The 20,121-nt window shown below is 51.1% G+C and overlaps 1 protein-coding gene across 3 annotated transcripts in view; it reads right to left on the bottom strand.

The window, feature by feature from the left end:
* pcdh1b (protocadherin 1b) overlaps positions 1-20,121 on the bottom strand; it is a 174,447-nt gene that overhangs the window by 139,900 nt on the left and 14,426 nt on the right. For all 3 annotated transcript variants that reach the window (XM_061236233.1, XM_061236235.1, XM_061236234.1), the window contains exon 3: positions 17,445-19,634. In XM_061236233.1, the coding sequence (XP_061092217.1) occupies positions 17,445-19,634 (2,190 nt within the window). The remainder of the gene's footprint in view (positions 1-17,444; positions 19,635-20,121) is intronic.

The following is a 20,121-nucleotide window of genomic DNA, read 5'->3' as shown; positions in this document are numbered from 1 at the left end:
AGCTCCAAACAAACAAACACAGCAAAACGACCGTACTGGTGTCTCATCCGGTTCGCTGAAGCCGGGAACGCTGGGCTATTTACGCGGGCTTTGGGAAAAGCCGGAGAAGTGTGTCCATCCGGTGCCGGCTCTGGAATATCTGCGACCCTGACAAAAGAAGAAAGCAGGGAGAACCGCCTGCAGACCGGGGGTTTGAACCCGGGGGTTTGTCGGCAATCATGGTAACCACCGGGTAACCAGCACGGCAACGGCAGTTGAAAGCTGGAATGTGTGGTTCTGTCCCTAAATGACCACATAGACCGTTTACGCGAGCAGCCGACCCTGGGTCCATCCACAAATTTAGACCCCCTGCCGATGTCCTACGGGCTATCTCTTAAGATTAGTATTTTTAACTTTTGAAATAGTCCAGTAATACTGGCCTACTTTAGCGTCTAAAGGGGAATGCAATATTTAACGCAATATTTTCAAAGACGAGTTTGAAAGTGCTAGTTTTGACTAAACAAAAAACGACAGTAGTTTATCATTACCAACAACCACTGGTACAGTGTGCTAACTTCAGTAACTTCCGTTGCACTTACATCCAATGGTTAACAAAAAACTTAGACATTAAAGGCAATGGTTAACTGTATTTTTCCCCAATTGTTGCCTGTGCCTGCGTGTGTGTGCGTGTGTGAGTGTGTGGGCCAGCATGTGTGTCATTTTATGTGTGTGTGTGTGTGCACTTATGTACATGTGTTTGAGTGTGTGTGTGTATGTGCACGCCCGTGTGAGTGCGCTCGTGTGAGTGTGTGTGTGTGTGTGTGTGTATGTGCACGCCCGTGTGAGTGCGCTCGTGTGAGTGTATGTGTGTGTAAGTGCACGCCCGTGTGAGTGCGCTCGTGTGAGTGTGTGTGTGTGTGTATGTGCACGCCCGTGTGAGTGCGCTCGTGTGAGTGTATGTGTGTGTATGTGCACGCCCGTGTGAGTGCGCCCGTGTGAGTGTATGTGCGTGTAAGTGCACGCCCGTGTGAGTGCGCCCGTGTGAGTGTATGTGTGTGTAAGTGCACGTCCGTGTGAGTGCGCTCGTGTGAGTGAGCTCACGTGTATCTGTATCTATGCGGGCGCTGTGCTTGCATTGCATTCTGATTCTCCCAGCTCCACTTCAGCAGATTGTGCTACAGTAGATAAGAGTATGCATTGTTTACTCCCTGCATTGACCCCCTGCCTCCAGTGGAGGGTTCTGACAAACACAGGCTGCTGTTTAATTACTGTTTAAACATCTGAGCGCAGGCGGAGGGGGAGAGAGAGGGGGCGATCGGAGCAGCAGCCGCCGACGCAGCATTACTCCTGCCTATCAGCAGTGTCTCCCCTTCCCTTCCGACACCTTTAAAATAACCAGCAGAGCAACACTAAGACATGCCGTCGCAGAGGAGCTCAGCCAAGCCTACGCCCTCCACACTAACCAGCCTATCTCCTCCACACTAGCTAGCCCACCCCCTCCACATTAACCAGTCTATGCCCTCCATATTAACCAGCCTACCCCCTCCACACTAACCAGTCTACCCCCTCCACATTAACCAAACTACCCCCTCCACATTAACCAGTCTATGCCCTCCATATAAACCAGCCTACCTCCTCCACACTAACCAGTCTATGCCCTCCATATTAACCAGCCTACGCCCTCCACACTAACCGGCCTATCTCCTCCACACTAGCTAGCCTACCCCCTCCACATTAACCAGTCTATGCCCTCCATATTAACCAGCCTACCTCCTCCACATTAACCAGTCTACCCCCTCCATATTAACCAGCCTAAATCCTCCACATTAACCAAACTACCCCCTCGGCATTAACCAGCCTACCCCCTCTGCATTAACCAGTCTACCCCCTCCACATTAACCAGCATACACCCTCCACATTAACCAGCCTACCCCCTCCACACTAGCTAGCCTACCCCCTCCACACTAACCAGTCTACCCCCTCCATATTAACCAGCCTACCTCCTCCACATTAACCAGTCTACCCCCTCCATATTAACCAGCCTAAATCCTCCACATTAACCAAACTACCCCCTCTGCATTAACCAGCCTACCCCCTCTGCATTAACCAGTCTACCCCCTCCACATTAACCAGCATACACCCTCCACATTAACCAGCCTACCCCCTCCACACTAGCCAGCCTACCCCCCCCACACTAACCAGCCTACCCCCTCCACACTAGCCAGCCTTCCCCCTCCGCACTAACCAGTCTACCCCCTCCACACTAACCAGTCTACCCCCTCCACACTAGCCAGCCTTCCCCCTCCACACTAGCCAGCCTTCCCCCCCCCCCCCCCCCCCGCATTAACACGCCTGCACATTAAGACCCCGCGCTGGTCTCTGGCTCCCTCTCTTCTCTCCGGCTGATGAGGACACGGCGAGCTGGCCGCTCAGAGCCAATTACACGTCCTGCCTTTGACTCAGCGCCGCCACTCTTTGAAGTCGCCGGGGTGTTCCGAGTGTCCGCCGGTTGAATTTTCTTTGCCTGCGATTATCCCCCCCCCCCCCCCCCCACCACCCCCAACTGCCTTTTGAACATGATTACCGGAGAGAACGCAGGATGGCAGTAGCACCAGCCACTGATGGGGGTGTGGGGGGTGTGTGGGGGGGGGTGTGAGTGACGGTGGGGATGGGAATTACAAGAGCTTATCCATAAAGCAGTCATCTGTCCGAAAGAATCCCACGACCGCACGGTCACACTCATTTGAGCGGGAGGGAGGGAGGGAGGGAGAGAGAGACAGAGAGAGACGGAGAGAGACGGGCGTGGAGCACGACACGATTCCGCACGCTCCGCGTGAACTTTCGCTTTCCTTCCCCGGGAACATTTGCTGTCAGAGGGACGTGGCGGAGAAGGTCCTGGCTGCGCGCTGCATTACTACATTAAGATGACATTAATTAAGCGCCGAAGTCCCTCTCACTGCGCCTCCCTGTCAGACCTCGCTGAACGTGACACTCGGCAGAACGCCGCCGGTGACAAAGGTTTCTGCTCGTCTTCTTCGGTGTCATCAATCAAACGCCCACCCGTCTCTCTCGCTTGACCTATCAGACGCAGTCCTGTCCTCGCCTCGCACGCCAGCCAGACAGATACACGGCCGCCCCGGCCGGCCTATCAGACAGCCGCTCGTCTCCGGGGGGCAACCAATCGCAGAGCCCAACAGGTCCAGGAGGGTGGTGTGGTGTGCTGCGGGGAGGCGGGCGGGTCGGTGACGTCTTTGGTCACGTGACCCGACCGAGAGGCCCTGGTGCCCTCGACGTGTGCGTGCGTGCCCCCTTTGACCCCCTTGTTTTAATGCAACGATTACACCGGCTAAATATCACAAAGCCGATCTGCGCTAACGTAATCGCCGCTAATCTCCATTTGAGAGATGGGTGCTCTCCGGCGCTAAGACGATCACCAGCGTAAACACGGGCTTTAGTACCTGCTCCGTCCCAATGTCTGCCTGTAAGCCAGGCCGAGGCAGCTGCCCCGTGTGTTCGCCCTGCCCGCCCGCCACCTGGGCCCAATGGCCTTCAGAGCTGAAGAGCAGAGATACTAGCAGTGCTGGAATACTCTCTGTTTTGCTCGACAAGTGACATTTTCTTACCCCATTGGGGCCCTGTGCAAAAAAGCAGCTCAAGCCAGGTTTTGAAACCGGTTGTCCAGTGAGACCAGCCTCTATACCGAACGTGGTTTGACCGGCTCAAGCCATGTTTTGAAACAGCTGGTATTTCCAGCTGGTCATAGCTGGATTTTGCACCAGGGAGTCAAACCACCTCACTTCATTGGCAATATTTTAGTCTTATTTAGCAAAAGTAATATAAATAAGATTTTAAGTCTAGATAAAAGACTAAAATGCTTGCTGAGACTGATTTTATTTTTCTGCTTTTGTAGCGAAGGAGACACCGGGCGGACTACCCCTCTATCACCGTGTGTCAAACTGCAGTCGTGGAGAAGCTGCAGCCTCTGCCGATTTTCACTGTGCTTCAGCACCACTGATTAGTTCAAGTCATTGATTGGCTAAAGAGTCTGCACACCTTGTTTCGGAGGCTGTAATTGGCCGCTGATTGAAAGAACCTGCAGACAGTGCGGATAGCTCAGGGACTGGAGTTTGATACCCCCGTGATAGAATGTATTAGGGTGTGTGGAAAGCCTGACAAGTCTGGAGTGCAGTGAAAGAATAAGATCGTTTTTTTTTTTTACTGCTCTCTTTCCCCTAGACCCTACTCTCTCCATTTCTAACCCCATTAGTCCTCTCTTCTCTTTCCGCTTTATCTTCCCTCCATCCCTGACAGAAAAAGAAACATACATCCAGAAAATACAGTGAAATAAAGCAAAGGTATTACAGCACTTACGGTATGTGGCAAATACAGACATATTGTCAGGTGCTGCGATAGATATTCTAGACAATACAATCGTGTGAAATATATTAGTCCATACATTATCGATATTTAAAAATATATTTCCAGCAATGCCATTTCTATGATTGCATATCTCTCATTCCCTCTCTTCTCATGCCCTGTCAATTTCAAATAAAAAATATAATGGCAGTAATAATGATAGAAAAACATATTTTCGATCAACTGGACAGCGATGACACGAACCACTGCAACACATATATATTACTTATTGACAGAAGTGCCAGTAGTCACTCATCCCCTCTGTCTATTCCCTTGTCTTTCCATCTCTCCTCTACTCCCCCGCATTTCTCTTTCCCTCTCCCTATCTCAGCTCTCATCACTCTCTTTCCGTCTCTTTCTCCCTCCCCTCCCCTCCCTCCCTCCCTCCCTCTCTCAGACCAGTAGCAGAAAGACAGTCCGCTCTCCATCCTGCAGGCCCCACTTATGCAGAGGAATGATGGGTGGGTGCTTGCAGCAGTAATCCCCACACTGGGCAGAAACGAGTGTGCATCTTAAGCTGTTTACATCTTAATCACTGTCAGTCTCCGCAGTCTCAAAGGAGGCCAGGAGGGAGAGTCTGAGAAACCATGGAGACGGCTGTGAATAATGCCCAGCGCTAAACCCAAGCTGTCCCACGCAGGCCCTCTCCGCCCTGACCGAGGCTGTCCCCTCTACCCGGCTATCGCCCCGAGACCCTCTCCAAAAGGAGCGCTGGACCGGGGCAAGGGTCTCCGTTTCTGTGCGGATCCTGCCCTGCTTTCAGGATGGAAATGAGCCTCAGAGATCTGGAGCCAGAGGGTGAGTGAGCGAGTGAGTGAATGTGCAAGTGAGGGTGTGAGTGTGTGAGTTACAGTGTGAATGCGTAAGTGTGTGAGTGAGTGAGTGAGTGAGTAAGTGTGTGTGTGTGAGTGAGTGTGTGAGTGAGTGTGAGAGTGTGTGAGTGTGTGAGTGAGTGAGTGTGTGAGTGAGTGAGTGAGTGAGTATGTGAGAGAGTGAGTGTGTGAGTGAGTGAGTATGTGAGTGAGTGTGTGAGTGAGTGTGTGAGTGAGTGAGTGTGTGAGTGAGTGTGTGAGTGTGTGAGTGTGTGAGTGAGTGAGAGAGTGAGTATGTGAGAGAGTGAGTGTGTGAGTGTGTGAGTGAGTGAGTGAGTATGTGAGTGAGTGTGTGAGTGAGTGTGTGAGTGTGTGAGTGAGTGTGTGTGTGTGTGAGTGAGTGTGAGTGAGTGAGTGAGTGAGTGAGTGTGTGAGTGAGTGAGTGAGTGAGTGAGTGTGTGAGTGAGTGTGTGAGTGTGTGAGTGAGAGAGAGAGTGATAGAGCGAGCACACGGGTGAACTGAGTGAGAGAGTGATAGAGCGAGCACACAGGTGAACTGAGCGAGAGAGAGTGATAGAGCGAGCACACGGGTGAACTGAGCGAGAGAGTGATAGAGCGAGCACACAGGTGAACTGAGAGAGAGAGTGATAGAGCGAGCACACGGGTGAACTGAGCGAGAGAGAGTGATAGAGCGAGCACACGGGTGAACTGAGCGAGAGAGCCCCTGTACCCCCACAGAGCCGCCGCCGTACCCTTCAGCTCCTCAGCCCGAATCGTGTCAGCGCACAGGCAGCGGCGCGAATTGATGGCGAGTGAAAAACGCAAGGCGCGCGGGTCTGTGAGACACGCCGCGCGCGCGTTAGCGTGCTAGCGCCCCGCGTTCGGCGCATCCGGCACCTTCCGCCGTTCGGCAGACAGATGACCCTTCTCTCCGGCGTATCGGTATGCATATGCAGGCACTGCCGGCGCTTGTGTCGCAGAGAGAGACAAACGCCTCGGCCATAAATCATACCAATATTCAGAAATAAAGAAGCAGACACATTTGCTCCCCCCACCCCCACCCCCCCAAAAGAAAACTATGGGCGCCTGTGACTTAATGATTTTTGATAATAAGCGGGGGCCCAGATCCGGAGGAGCACTGGTAAATAATGCATTTCCTCCGCTGAGATTGTGTTATCTTTCGCAAACAGTTTGCGGAGAAGGAGCCATCTTCAAGGTGAGGAACGCGCCGCCAATGCTAAACGACGGCCCGGGGAGGCGGGAGAGACGCCGCGGGGTCGAGCGGGAGAGAGGCCGCGCCTTCGCGCGGAACGCCCGCTCCGGTCCGCGGCCGCGCCGGGATACCAGCGGAGTCGATAAGTTCAGAGATATCGCCACTCTGTGAAGTCTGCGATAAAGCTGAATGATTGATTTCGGCGCAGGGGACCGCAGAACGGAGTTTGGACTTTTGTCCCTTGCGTAAGATCGGCCGAACGCTGCATCGCGCGTTCACAAATGTGACCACAGCTCAGGATTCCTACAATGGTGAAACTGTTCACATTATGAATTAAACTGAAACAATTAAACACACACACAGGAAGGAAGGCAGGAAACAGCACGGCCATGGAAGTAGCAATGTACAGTAATTGCTTAAACAAAGATAGATTGTCCTCTACGTATCCCCTGCGTTTCCGCTGATTGTTTGGCACATAATGATGCCTGATGGCCCCTAAACAAGGACACAATGTGCTCTCTGTGTTCCAGGCATGGCACACTGTTTGGTAGTGCTGGCAGGGCAGAGCTCTAGGCTAGGCTGGGATAGGCTGGGCCAGGCTGCGCTAGGCCGAACTGGGCCAGGACAGAGTGAAGCTTGTATTAATGTGTAATTTGTGCGGTGATTTTGTATTGTTTCGAATTCTATGTAGTAATCTCTGCTTGCTCCTCCCTTGGCCAGGCCCCCCTTGTAAAAGAGATAACGATCTCAATGGGACAAACCTGGTTAAATAAATAAAAGGGAAGATCTACACGCTCTTATGTTGAAATATATGGACACAGGGCTCAGTGTAGTGTGCTCAATGTATTTATATCACTGAAAGGCCAGGCTCATTAACTCACACCCTGCCCGGCAACAGTAACTCTGACGCCCTGCTCCACAAAAAGGCAACAAAAACATTGTCACCCAAGCACAACGAGATTAACTCGGGCTAGACTGCTTACTCCAACTCGCGTCTCCTTTGACCCAGCTAGACGAACACACCCCTGCTTGGCTACTCAAAGACTCCCTACATACCACACAGGCTCAGCGATAGATAGAGAGAGAGAGCGAGAACAAAGATATCAGTGAGTTATAAAGACAGTTAACCGCCAGTTATGATACAGAGAAAATCCCCCGCATAGTGCCCTCAGGTAGGCCTCTGACAGAACCCGGCCTTCAGGAAGAGTCAGGTCCGAATGCTTCATCTTCACTTCAGCTGAAGCGTAAAGGCCTAGAGCTACACGTGAACCCTCACCCCACCTCCCCGATACTCGCGGAGAACCTCGGCAGACGGCGAGAGAGAGAGCATACATCAAATAAACTGCGCTCATAATGTCATCTTCAAACCCACCCACCCCTGAAAAACATGTCATCAAATCTCCCTGGCGGTCAATACATTTTCTGCACCAGTTCCACCCCTCCCCCCCCCCATCCCCACTACGCCCGACCCCCAAAGTGGACTACAGTGGTCATGTTTGCCTGAGGAAAAGAGGGTTGTAGGGGTGGGGAGAGACCGGGGGTGGGTGGAGGGACGAGGGAGAGTCGTCCCCTCTTGTCACATCAAGGTTTTGTGGACAGTGACTGAGTGGACCTCCAGGCTCCCTCCACAGCTGGTCCAGCAGAGCCGAAATCCGAGTGACCGTGACCTCATCTGACCCCGGTCGCGACCGGGGAAAGGCTCTCCCGCAGGCAGACGTCTGGCGCAGGTGCATCCCGCGGTTACGCACCGCTCCGGCGGTCTGACCGCCCGGCACAGGGAGAGAGGAACCCGACCGCTTCAGCGCCGACGTCTTCGAACGCCTGACCCCTGAAAGGGCTTCTCAGCGTGCTCCGCTTCACAGCAAAAGCACACTTTTATTCCGCAACTGTGCCACAGCAGACTCCACCGACAACAATGCCTTTCAAACAGGTTCGGGAGGCAGACATTAAGTGAAGAGAAAAAACTTGGTGTATTTTGTTTTCTTTTTAAAGCTGCAGCGGTGTGAGACAGGGATGGGAGGCTAGTTTTTGGCAAGCGCTGCGCGGGAACGGCTGGAGACTAGCACTGTTCTTACATTCCGGAAATTTCCATCCTGATAATAATCTTCTTCAAAGCGGCTAACACAGCTTTTGCGTTTATTAGCGGCTAACAGCTGACTGAGGCGATTCAGGTTACCTACCTTGCGCTAGGATAGGGTGTTTCTGTAAGCCGGACCAGCAAGTTCAACAGGCCCGGCTTTCTACTCTTACTCCCTTAGTCTGCTATTGCACCACTACCGAAGATGTCACCCACAGATGTTCACGGCTGTCATACGTTTCAATGCGGCAGGGAAGTATGAAGAGTGACTGACACACAGACACAGAGAGAGCTACCACTTCAGGAACACCCCCCCCCACCACCACCACCACCAACCCCCGGCAGTAAAAATCACATCTCCACTCTCCACTTCTGTTCTCTCTTTCTGGTGTGAAAGAAAGAAAACAGGCAGCATCCGGGTAACCCCGGCAGACACATCCTTTGTTCTAGACCTGCTGCTTAATCCCTCTCCCCCCTTCCCCCATGACTATAAAAAGCCATTAAAGGGCCTTCCTGTGACCCCGAGCCCTTCTGTTACTCTGTGTCGTGCTGGTGGTAAAACTGGCAGCCCTCTTGCTCTCTTCCCAACCCCCGCACCAAAACCGGCCCTTGACTGCCACCACACACCACCCCTTTATGGACGCTCCCGGCCCTGTTGTCTATCCACCGGGTCAGCGCCCGCCAACGGCTGAAAAACGCAGGCCGCACACACAAAATGAAACACTCCAATTAAGCGGCATAAAAGCCAAATACGCCCAATATTTTGGCTCACACGTTGAGTTTGGTAGCAATTATCCTGGTTAAAGGTGGTGCAACCAGTTATTAAGTTGAAGGAAGCAGTTACTTTTTCACAGAGGTGATTTCACAGGTGTTTGATAATTTGTTTTTCATTAAATGAATGAAATAGTCATTTTTAAGTAATTTTTAAGTTTCGACAGATCTGAAACCATTCAGTGTGAATAAATATTCAGGAATAATTGAGGAAATCAGGAAGGGGGTTAATACTGTTTTTCACAGCACTGCAGCTAGCAGCAGTCATTATAGTAGGAGGAAGTCCAAAGATCAGTCAACATTTCTCTCCATGAGCGCATGCCCATGTCAACACAATAAAAGCAAACACAGGCAAGAAAGATAAGGGATCCATTTTGAGTTTGAGCAACATAACGACAACAAGGGTGCTTATTTTAGCTTATGTTTCATTCCATTTTGTATTACATTACATTACATTACATTATTGGCATTTGGCAGACGCTCTTATCCAGAGCGACGTACAGTTGATTAGACTAGGCAGGAGACAATCCTCCCCTGGAACAATGCAGGGTTAAGGGCCTTGCTCAAGGGCCCAATGGCTGTGCAGATCTTATTGTGGCTACACCGGGATTAGAACCACCGACCTTATGTGTCCCAGTCATTTACCTTAACCACTACGCTACAGGCCGCCCCATCTTTATATCTGTGATATTTATTAGAAGGTAGGGACCATGGAGATGCCACTTGCTAGGTACTGCTAGGTAAGCCACCTGGCGATCCCTTTACATGCTGGAGCAGAGGCACGGCTTCCATTACAGCAGGTCATTTCTTATTCATCTCAGTCTGGTCAGTACCGGGTTCCTGGTGGTGACTGGGAGATGATTGACTGATAAGGCACGTTAACAAGCACAGTCATCTGCTCCTCCACTGCTGATGTCATCAAACATCCTGATATCCCCTGGTGACTTCCCTTTCCCCACATCCGCATTTGTGTGTGTGTGTGTGTGTGTGTGTGTGTGCGTGTGTGTGTGTGTGTGTATGTGAGTGTGTATGTGAGTGTGTGTGTGTGTGTGTGTGTGTGTGTACGTGTATGTGTGTATGTAAGTGTGCATGTGTCTGCGTGTGTATGCCTCACTGTGTGTCATTATGTGCATTTCTCAGTATGACAATCTGGTCATGCATGTATCACATGTTTGTTTGAAAATGTGATTAGCCCTGTGATTAGAATGTGATGTAAGAGTGTATGGATGTTTCAGTGTGAGGCTAAGTGTGTGTGTTGCAGTGTGAGAGTGTGTGTGTGTGTGTGTGTGTTTCAGAGTGAGACTGAGCGTGTGTGTGTTTCAGAGTGAGACCCTATGGGTGTGTTTCAGTGTGAGAGTGTGTGGGTGTACAGGGGGCGATGCTGCGCTTGCCCAAGGAAGGAGAAACAATCAATTAAAGCAGAGATATGACAGCGCTGGCCTGACTCCCTGAACGGGTGACTGCACTGCAGAGTTAGTCGAGTTCACACTATCTGTCTCCTCTAATCCACAGCCTTAAACTTCCTTCAGCTCTGCCCAAGACTAATTACACACACACAGGCGCGCACACTCACACACAGATACACACACGCACACAGGCATCCATGTACAAACAGACACACACACACATGCACACACTCCCATCTTTGAAAAGCTGAAACTGGAGATGTAAATGAATCCACAGCTAAGTCAGGCCTACTGGTAAGTGCGATGATCAAAACTCATTCACCAGAACAGCACAGATTCAAACCATTTACCATTCACCAAAACGGCACAGATTCAAACCATTTACCATTCACCAAAACGGCACAGATTCAAACCATTTACCATTCACCAAAACGGCACAGATTCAAACCATTTACCATTCACCAAAACGGCACAGATTCAAACCATTTACCATTCACCAAAACGGCACAGATTCAAACCATTTACCATTCACCAAAACGGCACAGATTCAAACCATTTACCATTCACCAAAATGGCACAGATTCAAACCATTTACCATTCACCAAAACGGCACAGATTCAAACCATTTACCATTCATCAAAACGGCAGATTCAAACCATTTACCATTCACCAAAACGGCACAGATTCAAACCATTCACCATTCACCAAAACGGCACAGATTCAAACCAGTTACCATTCACCAAAACTGCATAGATTAAAACCAGTTCCCATTCACCAGAACTACACAGATTCAAACCATTTACCACTCACCAAAACGGCACGTAATCAAACGGTATTTACACGGCGCCATTTTGTACGTAACAGCAGCGGCTCCAGCCAGCGCCTTCCAGCAACCGGGAAGGAAAGAACGGCGGCGAAAAACGCCAAGAGCGGAGCGGGGGTTTATCGGAAGTTCTTGTTCATCTTTTCGTGATTATTGTGATGATTATTGCGCCGGGCCGGGGCCTGAATATGCATGGGGCCCGGCTGTCAGCAGGCATAAACTCTGACGCAGTCACCAGACGGGCCGCTGCGGGCCGGGGGGGAGGAAGGCGAACGGTAATTTCAGCAGATGTTAGCTGACAATCGGAGTGTGCGGCTAGCCCCTCCGGGCGGCGGGAGCAGGGGGGGTGGGGGGGTTCGGGCCCGGGCGAGAGGAGTCTGGGCGAGACGAAGAAGCGAATAAGTGTACAGTCACCCGCCGCACGCTCGGTGGGGCCTCGGCCACGCCTCGGGCCCGGGGAGAGACGCGAAGGAAGTGACAGCCGCCCCCGCGCGCGTGGAAGTGCGAGGAGTGCGTGTGCGTGTGTGAGAGAGAGAGAGAGAGAGAGAGAGAGAGAGAGAGACAAGGAAGGTGTCGCTCAGGGCTTACTCGGAAAGCTGCTTCGCTTTTTTCGCGCAGTTGCGTCGCAACTCTCTGCTCAAATTCACAGCTGCGCTGAAACGCGGCGACTTTGTTTTATAAAGAGACCGTGTGTGTGTGTGTGTGTGCGCGCGTATTTTTGCGTCTGTGAAAGAGAGAGAGAGAGAGAGTGAGAGATAGGACTAGGAGGGTGTTGCTCAGGGCTGATATCGAAAAGCCGCTTTGCTTTTTGGCGCAGTTGCATGGCAAAACTCGAACTCGGCAACTTTACTGTTTATGAAGGGAAGAGGGAAGAAAAACAAGAGCCGGCGGCCTTCAGTCAGGGGACATTGGACCCCGGGTCCTGGGGAAACAAAGCGGAGCGTCCCAGCTTGCATATCTGTGCGACTCGGGCCAATCAGCGCTTATTTCCCTGTGCGGAGTGATACGTGCACGCGGGCAACCTCAGAAAACAGCGATGAATGCCTTAATTGTGAGATACGCAGTGCCCGTCAGCCACAAGCTGTCCCACAGGGCAAGAAAATAACTTCACACGCTCAACTCGCACGTCTTAAAAACGGGCAGGAATAAGCCCCTTTCTACACAGTGTCAGACTTCTCTCGGAGCATCCAAAAATAGCTTTTTTTCACTCAAACATACCAATCAAACGAACTGGTGTCCTGGCGCTTGTGAAAGAGCTGGTCCGATATGCCTGATTGCAAATGGAAAAGGGGGGGGGGGGGGTTCTGGCCACTGCAATTTTTCTACACTGAGTGGAAATTGGTGTAATTTTCTTCTGTGAAATGAACACAAAACGCGCTATCAGTTTGGGGGCTCAAACAGGTGCGTAGAACTACAGTCTAATGACTCCCAATTTTATCAGTGGGGAAAAGATGAGCCATTACTATAATTCACATAGAATTAGCTGTTTTTTATCTGAATTATCCCCATTGTTTAGGAGTGCCCATGAATTATTCACGTGTCGGTGAATTCAGGATCATTTCCGAACCTTTTTCCTCACACCCGTGTCACTAATGGACTGCGGTGACCAAAGCTCACCTTGTTAGCCACTGACCAGGAAAAGCTCCACCTGGATCTTCACCAAACAGCAGAGCTCCCAAGAAATGGCACGGATAAGCGAAGCCCCTGCTAGTGGCGGTCAGAAGCCCCGTTCAGACAGGCAAGCTAACGACCCCGCGTTACAGACCATCAACTGTCCCCGGTATCGATGCCATTTGCATAACTGACTCGGTCCAGGGCAAAGCAGACCAGTACCTTGTGCTTCACTCATGAGGAGTGAACACGGAGATAGAGAGTTTGTGATGGAGAGAGCGAGCGAGAGGGAGAGCAAGAGAGAGAGGGGGAGAGAGTGAGTGAGAGAGAGAGAGGGGGGAAGAGTGAGTGAGAGAGGGAGAGAGCACAAGAAAGAGTGAGACAGGGAGAAAGAGAAATAGAGAGCAGGAGAGGTGGAGAGAGATTGAGAGAAGGAGAGAGAAACGACAGGCATGAAAGACAGTGCTAGGTTAATGGACAGCACGGGGAGCGGGTGGCGGGAGACGCATTAATATTCACTCGATCCCGGGCCCACTTTGCGCCGGGAGATTTATGGAGCCCTGTGTCAGCCATGGCAGACTTCCCATTGTTGAGCTCCTCAGACACAATCTTTAAGAAAATGCACTCTGCCTCGGAGGGGTTGGGGAGGAGACTCCGGCGTCTGCCACCCCGGTTCTACATTACTCCGGCGGGAAACGATCCATTCCGCGCGCACTTCGTCAAAAACCGGGGGGAAAACGCCGTCGCAGCTTCCTGCGGCTGTCGCAACGCATCGCGGCCGACATCAACATCCGGGGAGACGAGGCGCTCGTGGGCAGACGCGGCGGAGAAGGTTCAAACCAGGCCTGAGACGCACCTGAAACAAGCGCAGGCCTGGCGCGCACGCAGGTAAAGCGCGCACGGACAGATTTAATGCTGCAGCATCCCAGAGAAGAGCACGAAGAACACAAACGGTAAAGGCACAGTATTCACTTTTCAGGCTCCCGCAAATGTGACTGGATCCTTGGGTTCAATTAAAGGAGAGATGTGTTGATGTGAACATTACTAGGGAGCATAAATTAAACCTAAAATTGGATTTGGAAGCACTGCAGGAAAAGGCTTTTAAAAACAAATAGCTGAATAAATAACTAGATGGGGTGGAAGCTGGCATCTCTATTTGCATAACACAGGGACTCGTGGCACAGAATGAGGGAGTTTTAAAAGCTGGCACGGACCGAAAGACTGGCTTACCCTCCTCTACCCGACTCGACTAGTCCCCCCCCCCCCTTTCCCAAGCTCAGACACACACACAAACACACACACACACGCACGCACACACAAACACACACACAAACTTATGCACACGCACACACACGCACACCCCACCTGCACAGGCAGTGAGTCAGCACAGAACACACTGGTCATTCCGTTTCCATGGTGATGGCGCAAGCTGAGGGCAGAATCGACTAGCATTGAAGCACAGACACCACAGGAATATCAATGCCTGCGGCGGGTTTCGGGTTGTAGATCTCCCTGGAATCAGCGACTGTGCCACTTCCTCTGCCCAAACCAGTGTTTCTACCTATAGAGCGAGGGCCAGCCCCTAAAGAACCTGAGATGTCTTTGTTGCGTTGCTGTCAAGACCAGCGTCCTTTACCTATAGAAAGCACTGTCAAGACTTGCCGAAACCACCAGCTAATACTCCTTGGAATGTGTCTTTGTTTAGCTTTTTGTGCTAAAAAAAGAAGAAAACTGAACAAACACTGACAAACAATGACATTGCCGTGAAGGAAAAGACAGAAAGTTTAACAAAACCAGCTTCTATCGAGAGAATCACTCTTTCAGAGTGATTAAGTGCTTCTTAGTCGGGTGTCCAAGTTAAAGTATAGTTTATAATTAATAGTAAATGAGATTATATGCCAAGATTATTTTTTTTTTACCCATGCTTTTGAATTACTTCCGCTCATACAGAGGGTACTGTTAACGGATGAGTTAACACGGATAGGGTTAATGAGAAGAAGAAAAAAAACCAACAACATTAAAAGCTCCCAGCAGGAATGTGACAAAAGAAGGTTTCAGGTGGAAATGTTAGTACATAACATTCCGAAGCCGCATTCTTTGAAAGACAGTCACACCCAATTAGCAGCTGAGAGGCGGTGTAAGCCAATCATTGTCACTTCAAAGGCTGAATGAAACGTGCATGCCATAGAAGGTAGCAAATGAAAATGAAATGTAATACTGTACCTTTAACATTTCTGTCCATTTGGTGTTTAATGCCCCCCTCCCCCCTCCCCCACACCCTGGACAGTAGTGACACTGGACCAGGAAACACATGAATAGACAACCACAGTCTATTTGAACATGTCCACAAGATTTTTTTATTAAAATGAACACAACAAAAATTAGTTATAACGAAAAGCTTACAAAATGTACAAGACATGACTGGAAATCAAAATGATAAAAAAAAAGCAAATAAAACATGGTCAGATGGGATAGCTGCAGCTTTAAATACAGTCCAGCACACAAATGCTAAGTCAACATTAACACAAGTGCACATGAGGTTGCATGTTTAAAAAATAAAACAAACAAAATAAAACGCGCCTGCCTTAAAGTCAAACCTACCCAACACCTACAGGTACCTGCATGCAGCAATCATAACCAGCCCAGTTTTATAACAGAGAATTCAGCCGGACATCAAAGCGCATTGTTCAAGGGAGCCGTTCTCCAACACCTACATCCTCACGCCTCTTATATACTGCAACAGGCAAGGTCACTCGGGTGGGTGGTGAACACACTGGGAACTCAAAATAAAAGCGCGCAGGCAAAGAAAACGGCCTTAACTCATTTGCACCGGGAGCACCTGCTCTGTCTCTGCCTCCACCTCTCACCTCGCGTCTTTGTTGCCAAATGAAACGCGGTTTCCGCAGATCATTTCCACCTTGTTTTTGTTGAAAGTTTAAACAGTGTGCAAATGTTTACCCCGGCCGCGGCTCCCTGGAACAGCAGGTGCGTGTCGGCTGGGCGTGTCGGGATAGCGCTGCGGGCGGGTGGGGGGACGTTGTGAGGAGGCTGCAATAAGTACGGACCCCCGGGACCGCACAGATTAAACTCCGTAAAACAGCGCCTCCGCTCCGCATGCACGGCGGTCACGGCACCGGACGCCGTGCGTCGCCTCCGCCCCGTTCATCCTCGCATTCACACGGAAAGTCATCAGCCCTCATTAGCACGAAAATGTACAGACGCGTTTTCTCCCACTGACTGATTGTCTCCCACACGTCTGAAAAAAGGTCAACCGAAGTGAACAATCGGATTTTGGTATACGTCTTCAAAACAGGAATGTGACAACTAAACCTGGCATGGTTTTCAAAGTAGCCGTGACACATACAACAATCAAACAAAGCCTTCAAAATTCTTCAACACGAAGGCCTCATTAGAGGCTGACATTTTACAAAACTATGTACATTAAATAAAGTAAGGCACTTGCAATGGCCAGGTGAAGATATGGAATTGCTAGCTATTAATCTGTGCAAACAGTTTACTAATGCCCCAGTAAATGAGAACTGCCTAATTAAAGCCATTTTTCAAAGGCCTGATAGGATACACAGACGCTGGGTGTAAAACCCGAAGCTGCAGTGCAGCCCCTCCTTTCCAACCAAGTGTGCTTTTTTTCACCTTCTTCGGCCTCTGCAGAGCTCAGACTTTTTAATAATTCAGAGCCCAGTGAAAAAAAAAAAAAAAAACGTTACCAAAGTGCAGTTTGCTAATTGAGTTTGACTGAATTCTGTTCCTGTTTTCAAACTGTAATTTTCATGGACCAGAGTCTGGCGGTGAAGCCCCAAAAATAGACACTTTGGAAGAATCCTGTCACACATATTCAACTTAAAGAAATAAGTGGATAGAAAGGGCACAGTAGCTAAAGTGACATCATTCAGATTTAGTAAGACACCACAGATCGACAAATGGAATAATTTCTCAAAATCACATTTGAATACGGGGAAGAAATACGACATTGTTTTGCCTGCTGTAATGCTGAAATTATATGTCTGTTCACAGAAAGAAAAAATATGCTTCATCAGCTCCTTCATTTAAAACCAAACACAAATGGGGAAGTAAACCCAAATGAGGATGTGTGCAATGTCCACTTCAAAGGAAGAAAAAAAATAAGACAAAATCAAAGTGAAAATAGATAGAATACTGTTTCAGCATGTCTGCGGTGTGTGTGTGTGTAATGTGCGTGACGCCATTACGTGACTCTTTGGTTTCGTTTTTTTTTCAATCAGTCCAAATCCTACCACAAGTGGTCGTTCCACCTGATGTTTCTGTCCAGCTCTGCTGTGTTTATGAAATGGTCTCCTACCTGTTTGTTGCTGTATTTTGGGGGGTTGGCCTTGTAGCTGTAATCCGAATACTGGTCCGAGCCGGTCGAGTTGTTGTCCCCCGTTCCCACAAAGGTGTTGGTGGCGGGTAGGTCCTGCACCGCCTGGTGCTTCTTGGAGGCTGAGGGGGACTGGGGCTGGAGCTGGATGGAGGGCAGCGGGGAGTTGGAGCGGTAGTGCCGGCCCAGGTCAGGGCTGCCCGGGGGGTAGTTCAGTGGCAAGTGGATCCTGGGGCTGTCGTTGACCCCGTCGTTGATGAGGTTGAACTTCAGGCTCTTCTGCAGACTGGCCTCTTCGTCCTCCTCCAGAGGTTTGGCCGGCTTCGGGGCCTTTCCCTTCTTCCCCTTCTTGGTCTTGCTGCTCTTGGGACCCTGCTTGGGCGCGTACAGGTCCTTGGTCTCCTTCTTTCCCGCCTGGTACCCGCTCTTGGCCTCTTTCTGGAGGTGGTGGCGGATGACCACCACGATGACGATGACCAGTATGACCCCGGCGATCCCGGCCAGACTGCCGTACAGGATGTTGCTGCGATGGGCGGGGTTGCTGTAGTCGGGGTCGCCGGCGATGTCTCTGTCCAGGGGGGTGTCGAGGCTGTGGCCGACCAGCGACTCCACCAGCGTGACGTTTCCGTTGGTCTCGTTGACGTAGATGTGCACCAGAGCGGTGGTGTGCCTTGCGGGCTTTCCCTTGTCGCTCACCCTCACCACTAGCCTGTGCAGCCCGTTATGTTTGTGGGTGAACTCCTTCACCAACGTGATCTCCCCGTCGGTGGGAGAGATTCGGAAGAGCGCGTGGGGGTTGCCGCCGGTGATGCTGAAGGCCAGGTCCGCGTTGGGTCCGGTGTCGATGTCCTCCGCCTCCACCCTCTCCACTCGCGTCTCTGGGCTGGTGAAAGGAGGCAGGTACTTATACGTGGAGTTTGAGGGCTTGGTAACATAGGGAGCATTGTCATTCTCATCCAGGACATTGATGGTCACGCCCACGTAGGAGGACCTCGGAGGGTCTCCGCCATCCACTGCCTTCAGACGGAATGTGTAGGTGCTCTCCTTCTCCCGGTCGAACGAGATGCTGGACAAGATGGTGCCCGTGCCGTTCTGGATGACGAACTTGCCGTTGTCAGGTTCCACGGACAGGTGGATCCGCGCGTTCTCCCCTTTGTCCGCGTCAATGACCGTCACCATGCCGACAGGGCTTAGCGGGGGCATGTTCTCCAATACGGAGAAGCTGTAGCCACTCAACATGAACTTGGGGTCATTGTCATTGCGGTCCAGCACCCTAACGACCACCGTGGCTGTGCCCCGCAGGCTAGGGACGCCCTTGTCGGCTGCCGCAACATGGAACTCATAACGCTCCCGGTGTTCGCGGTCCAACTGGTTGCGTACCCGCACCTCCCCCGTGTTGGGGTTGATTTCGAACAGCCCCTTTGTCGCCGAATCCACGATGATGCTGTAGGTGAGCTCAGCGTTGGTCCCGCTGTCGGCATCTGAGGCCGTGACATCCAGCACCTTGTCCCCAGGCTGGTTCTCCTCCGCGAAATCCACCTCGAACAAGAGCGGGGAGAAGATGGGGGAGTTGTCATTCACGTCCGTGACTTGAACCTTCAACGAGTTTGTGCTGGAGAGAGCGGGGTTCCCGGAATCCACAGCGACGATCTCTATCCGGTAGTCTTTGACCCTTTCGTAGTCCAGAAGGGTAGTGGTTTGCAGGAAGTACTTCCTCTTGCGGTCGTTGGGAGACTCGCTGGCCGGGCGCAGCTGGAACGGGACGTCTCCGGCCACCACGCAGGTGACCACGGCGTTTTCGCCCTCGTCCCGGTCCGACACCTGGACCAGCGCCACCGGCGTCCCGATGGGCATGTCCTCGGAGATGTTGGCCACCCCGTCCTGGTGGATCACCAGCCCGATCCCGCGGATCTCGATGGTGGGCGCGTTGTCGTTCTGGTCCTTGATGTTGATGATCACGGGAACCCTCGAGCTCTTGGTGGCCGGGCCTTTGTCCCTCGCCACCACGTGGAACTTGAGGATGCTGACCTCCTCCCGGTCCACCAGGCCCTTGACGTAGATCACCCCGCTGGTCCGGTCGATGCGGAGCAGTCTCTGGACGGCCTCGGACGCCTGGTGCAGGTTGTACTCGATCTCCCCGTTCGGCCCCATGTCAGAGTCATTGGCCTTCACCTGCGGGCGTAGAAGAAGGGAAAGTCAGGTTCCGCATCTATAGGGTACTCAGGCATGCAAACTAAACTGGCACGCGAACAGAACTCACTGCCCTCTCCCTTTCAAATCCATCCGTCAACCCTTTGGCTGTGCAACAACATACTAGCGTGTCCCTTCTATTGCTGCTGCTGCCAAGCACCAACACAGGGAGCTGTGTCTGTGTGTCTGTGTGTGTGTGTGTGTGTGTGTGTGTGTGTGCGTGTGCGTGGAATATCCATAACTCAGTGCTATGAATGATGGCATGTCATTTGTGGCTAATATTAGCTGGCTAGTACATAACAAATACAATAAATATATATTTTAACAATGTTCTGTTCTTATGATAAATGGAAGTAATGATAATCCTATCACACCATTTTTTTTAGTGAGAGACGACAGCAAACAAATGTCAAGCGCTAAATAAATGAAAGTCCGGGGGAAAGGTAGCATCATCCTGGACAAATCTAAC

This window comes from Conger conger, chromosome 3 (genome assembly GCF_963514075.1).
Source record: "Conger conger chromosome 3, fConCon1.1, whole genome shotgun sequence".
Taxonomy (NCBI): domain Eukaryota; kingdom Metazoa; phylum Chordata; class Actinopteri; order Anguilliformes; family Congridae; genus Conger; species Conger conger.
This window is presented reverse-complemented; position numbering and strand designations above follow the sequence as displayed.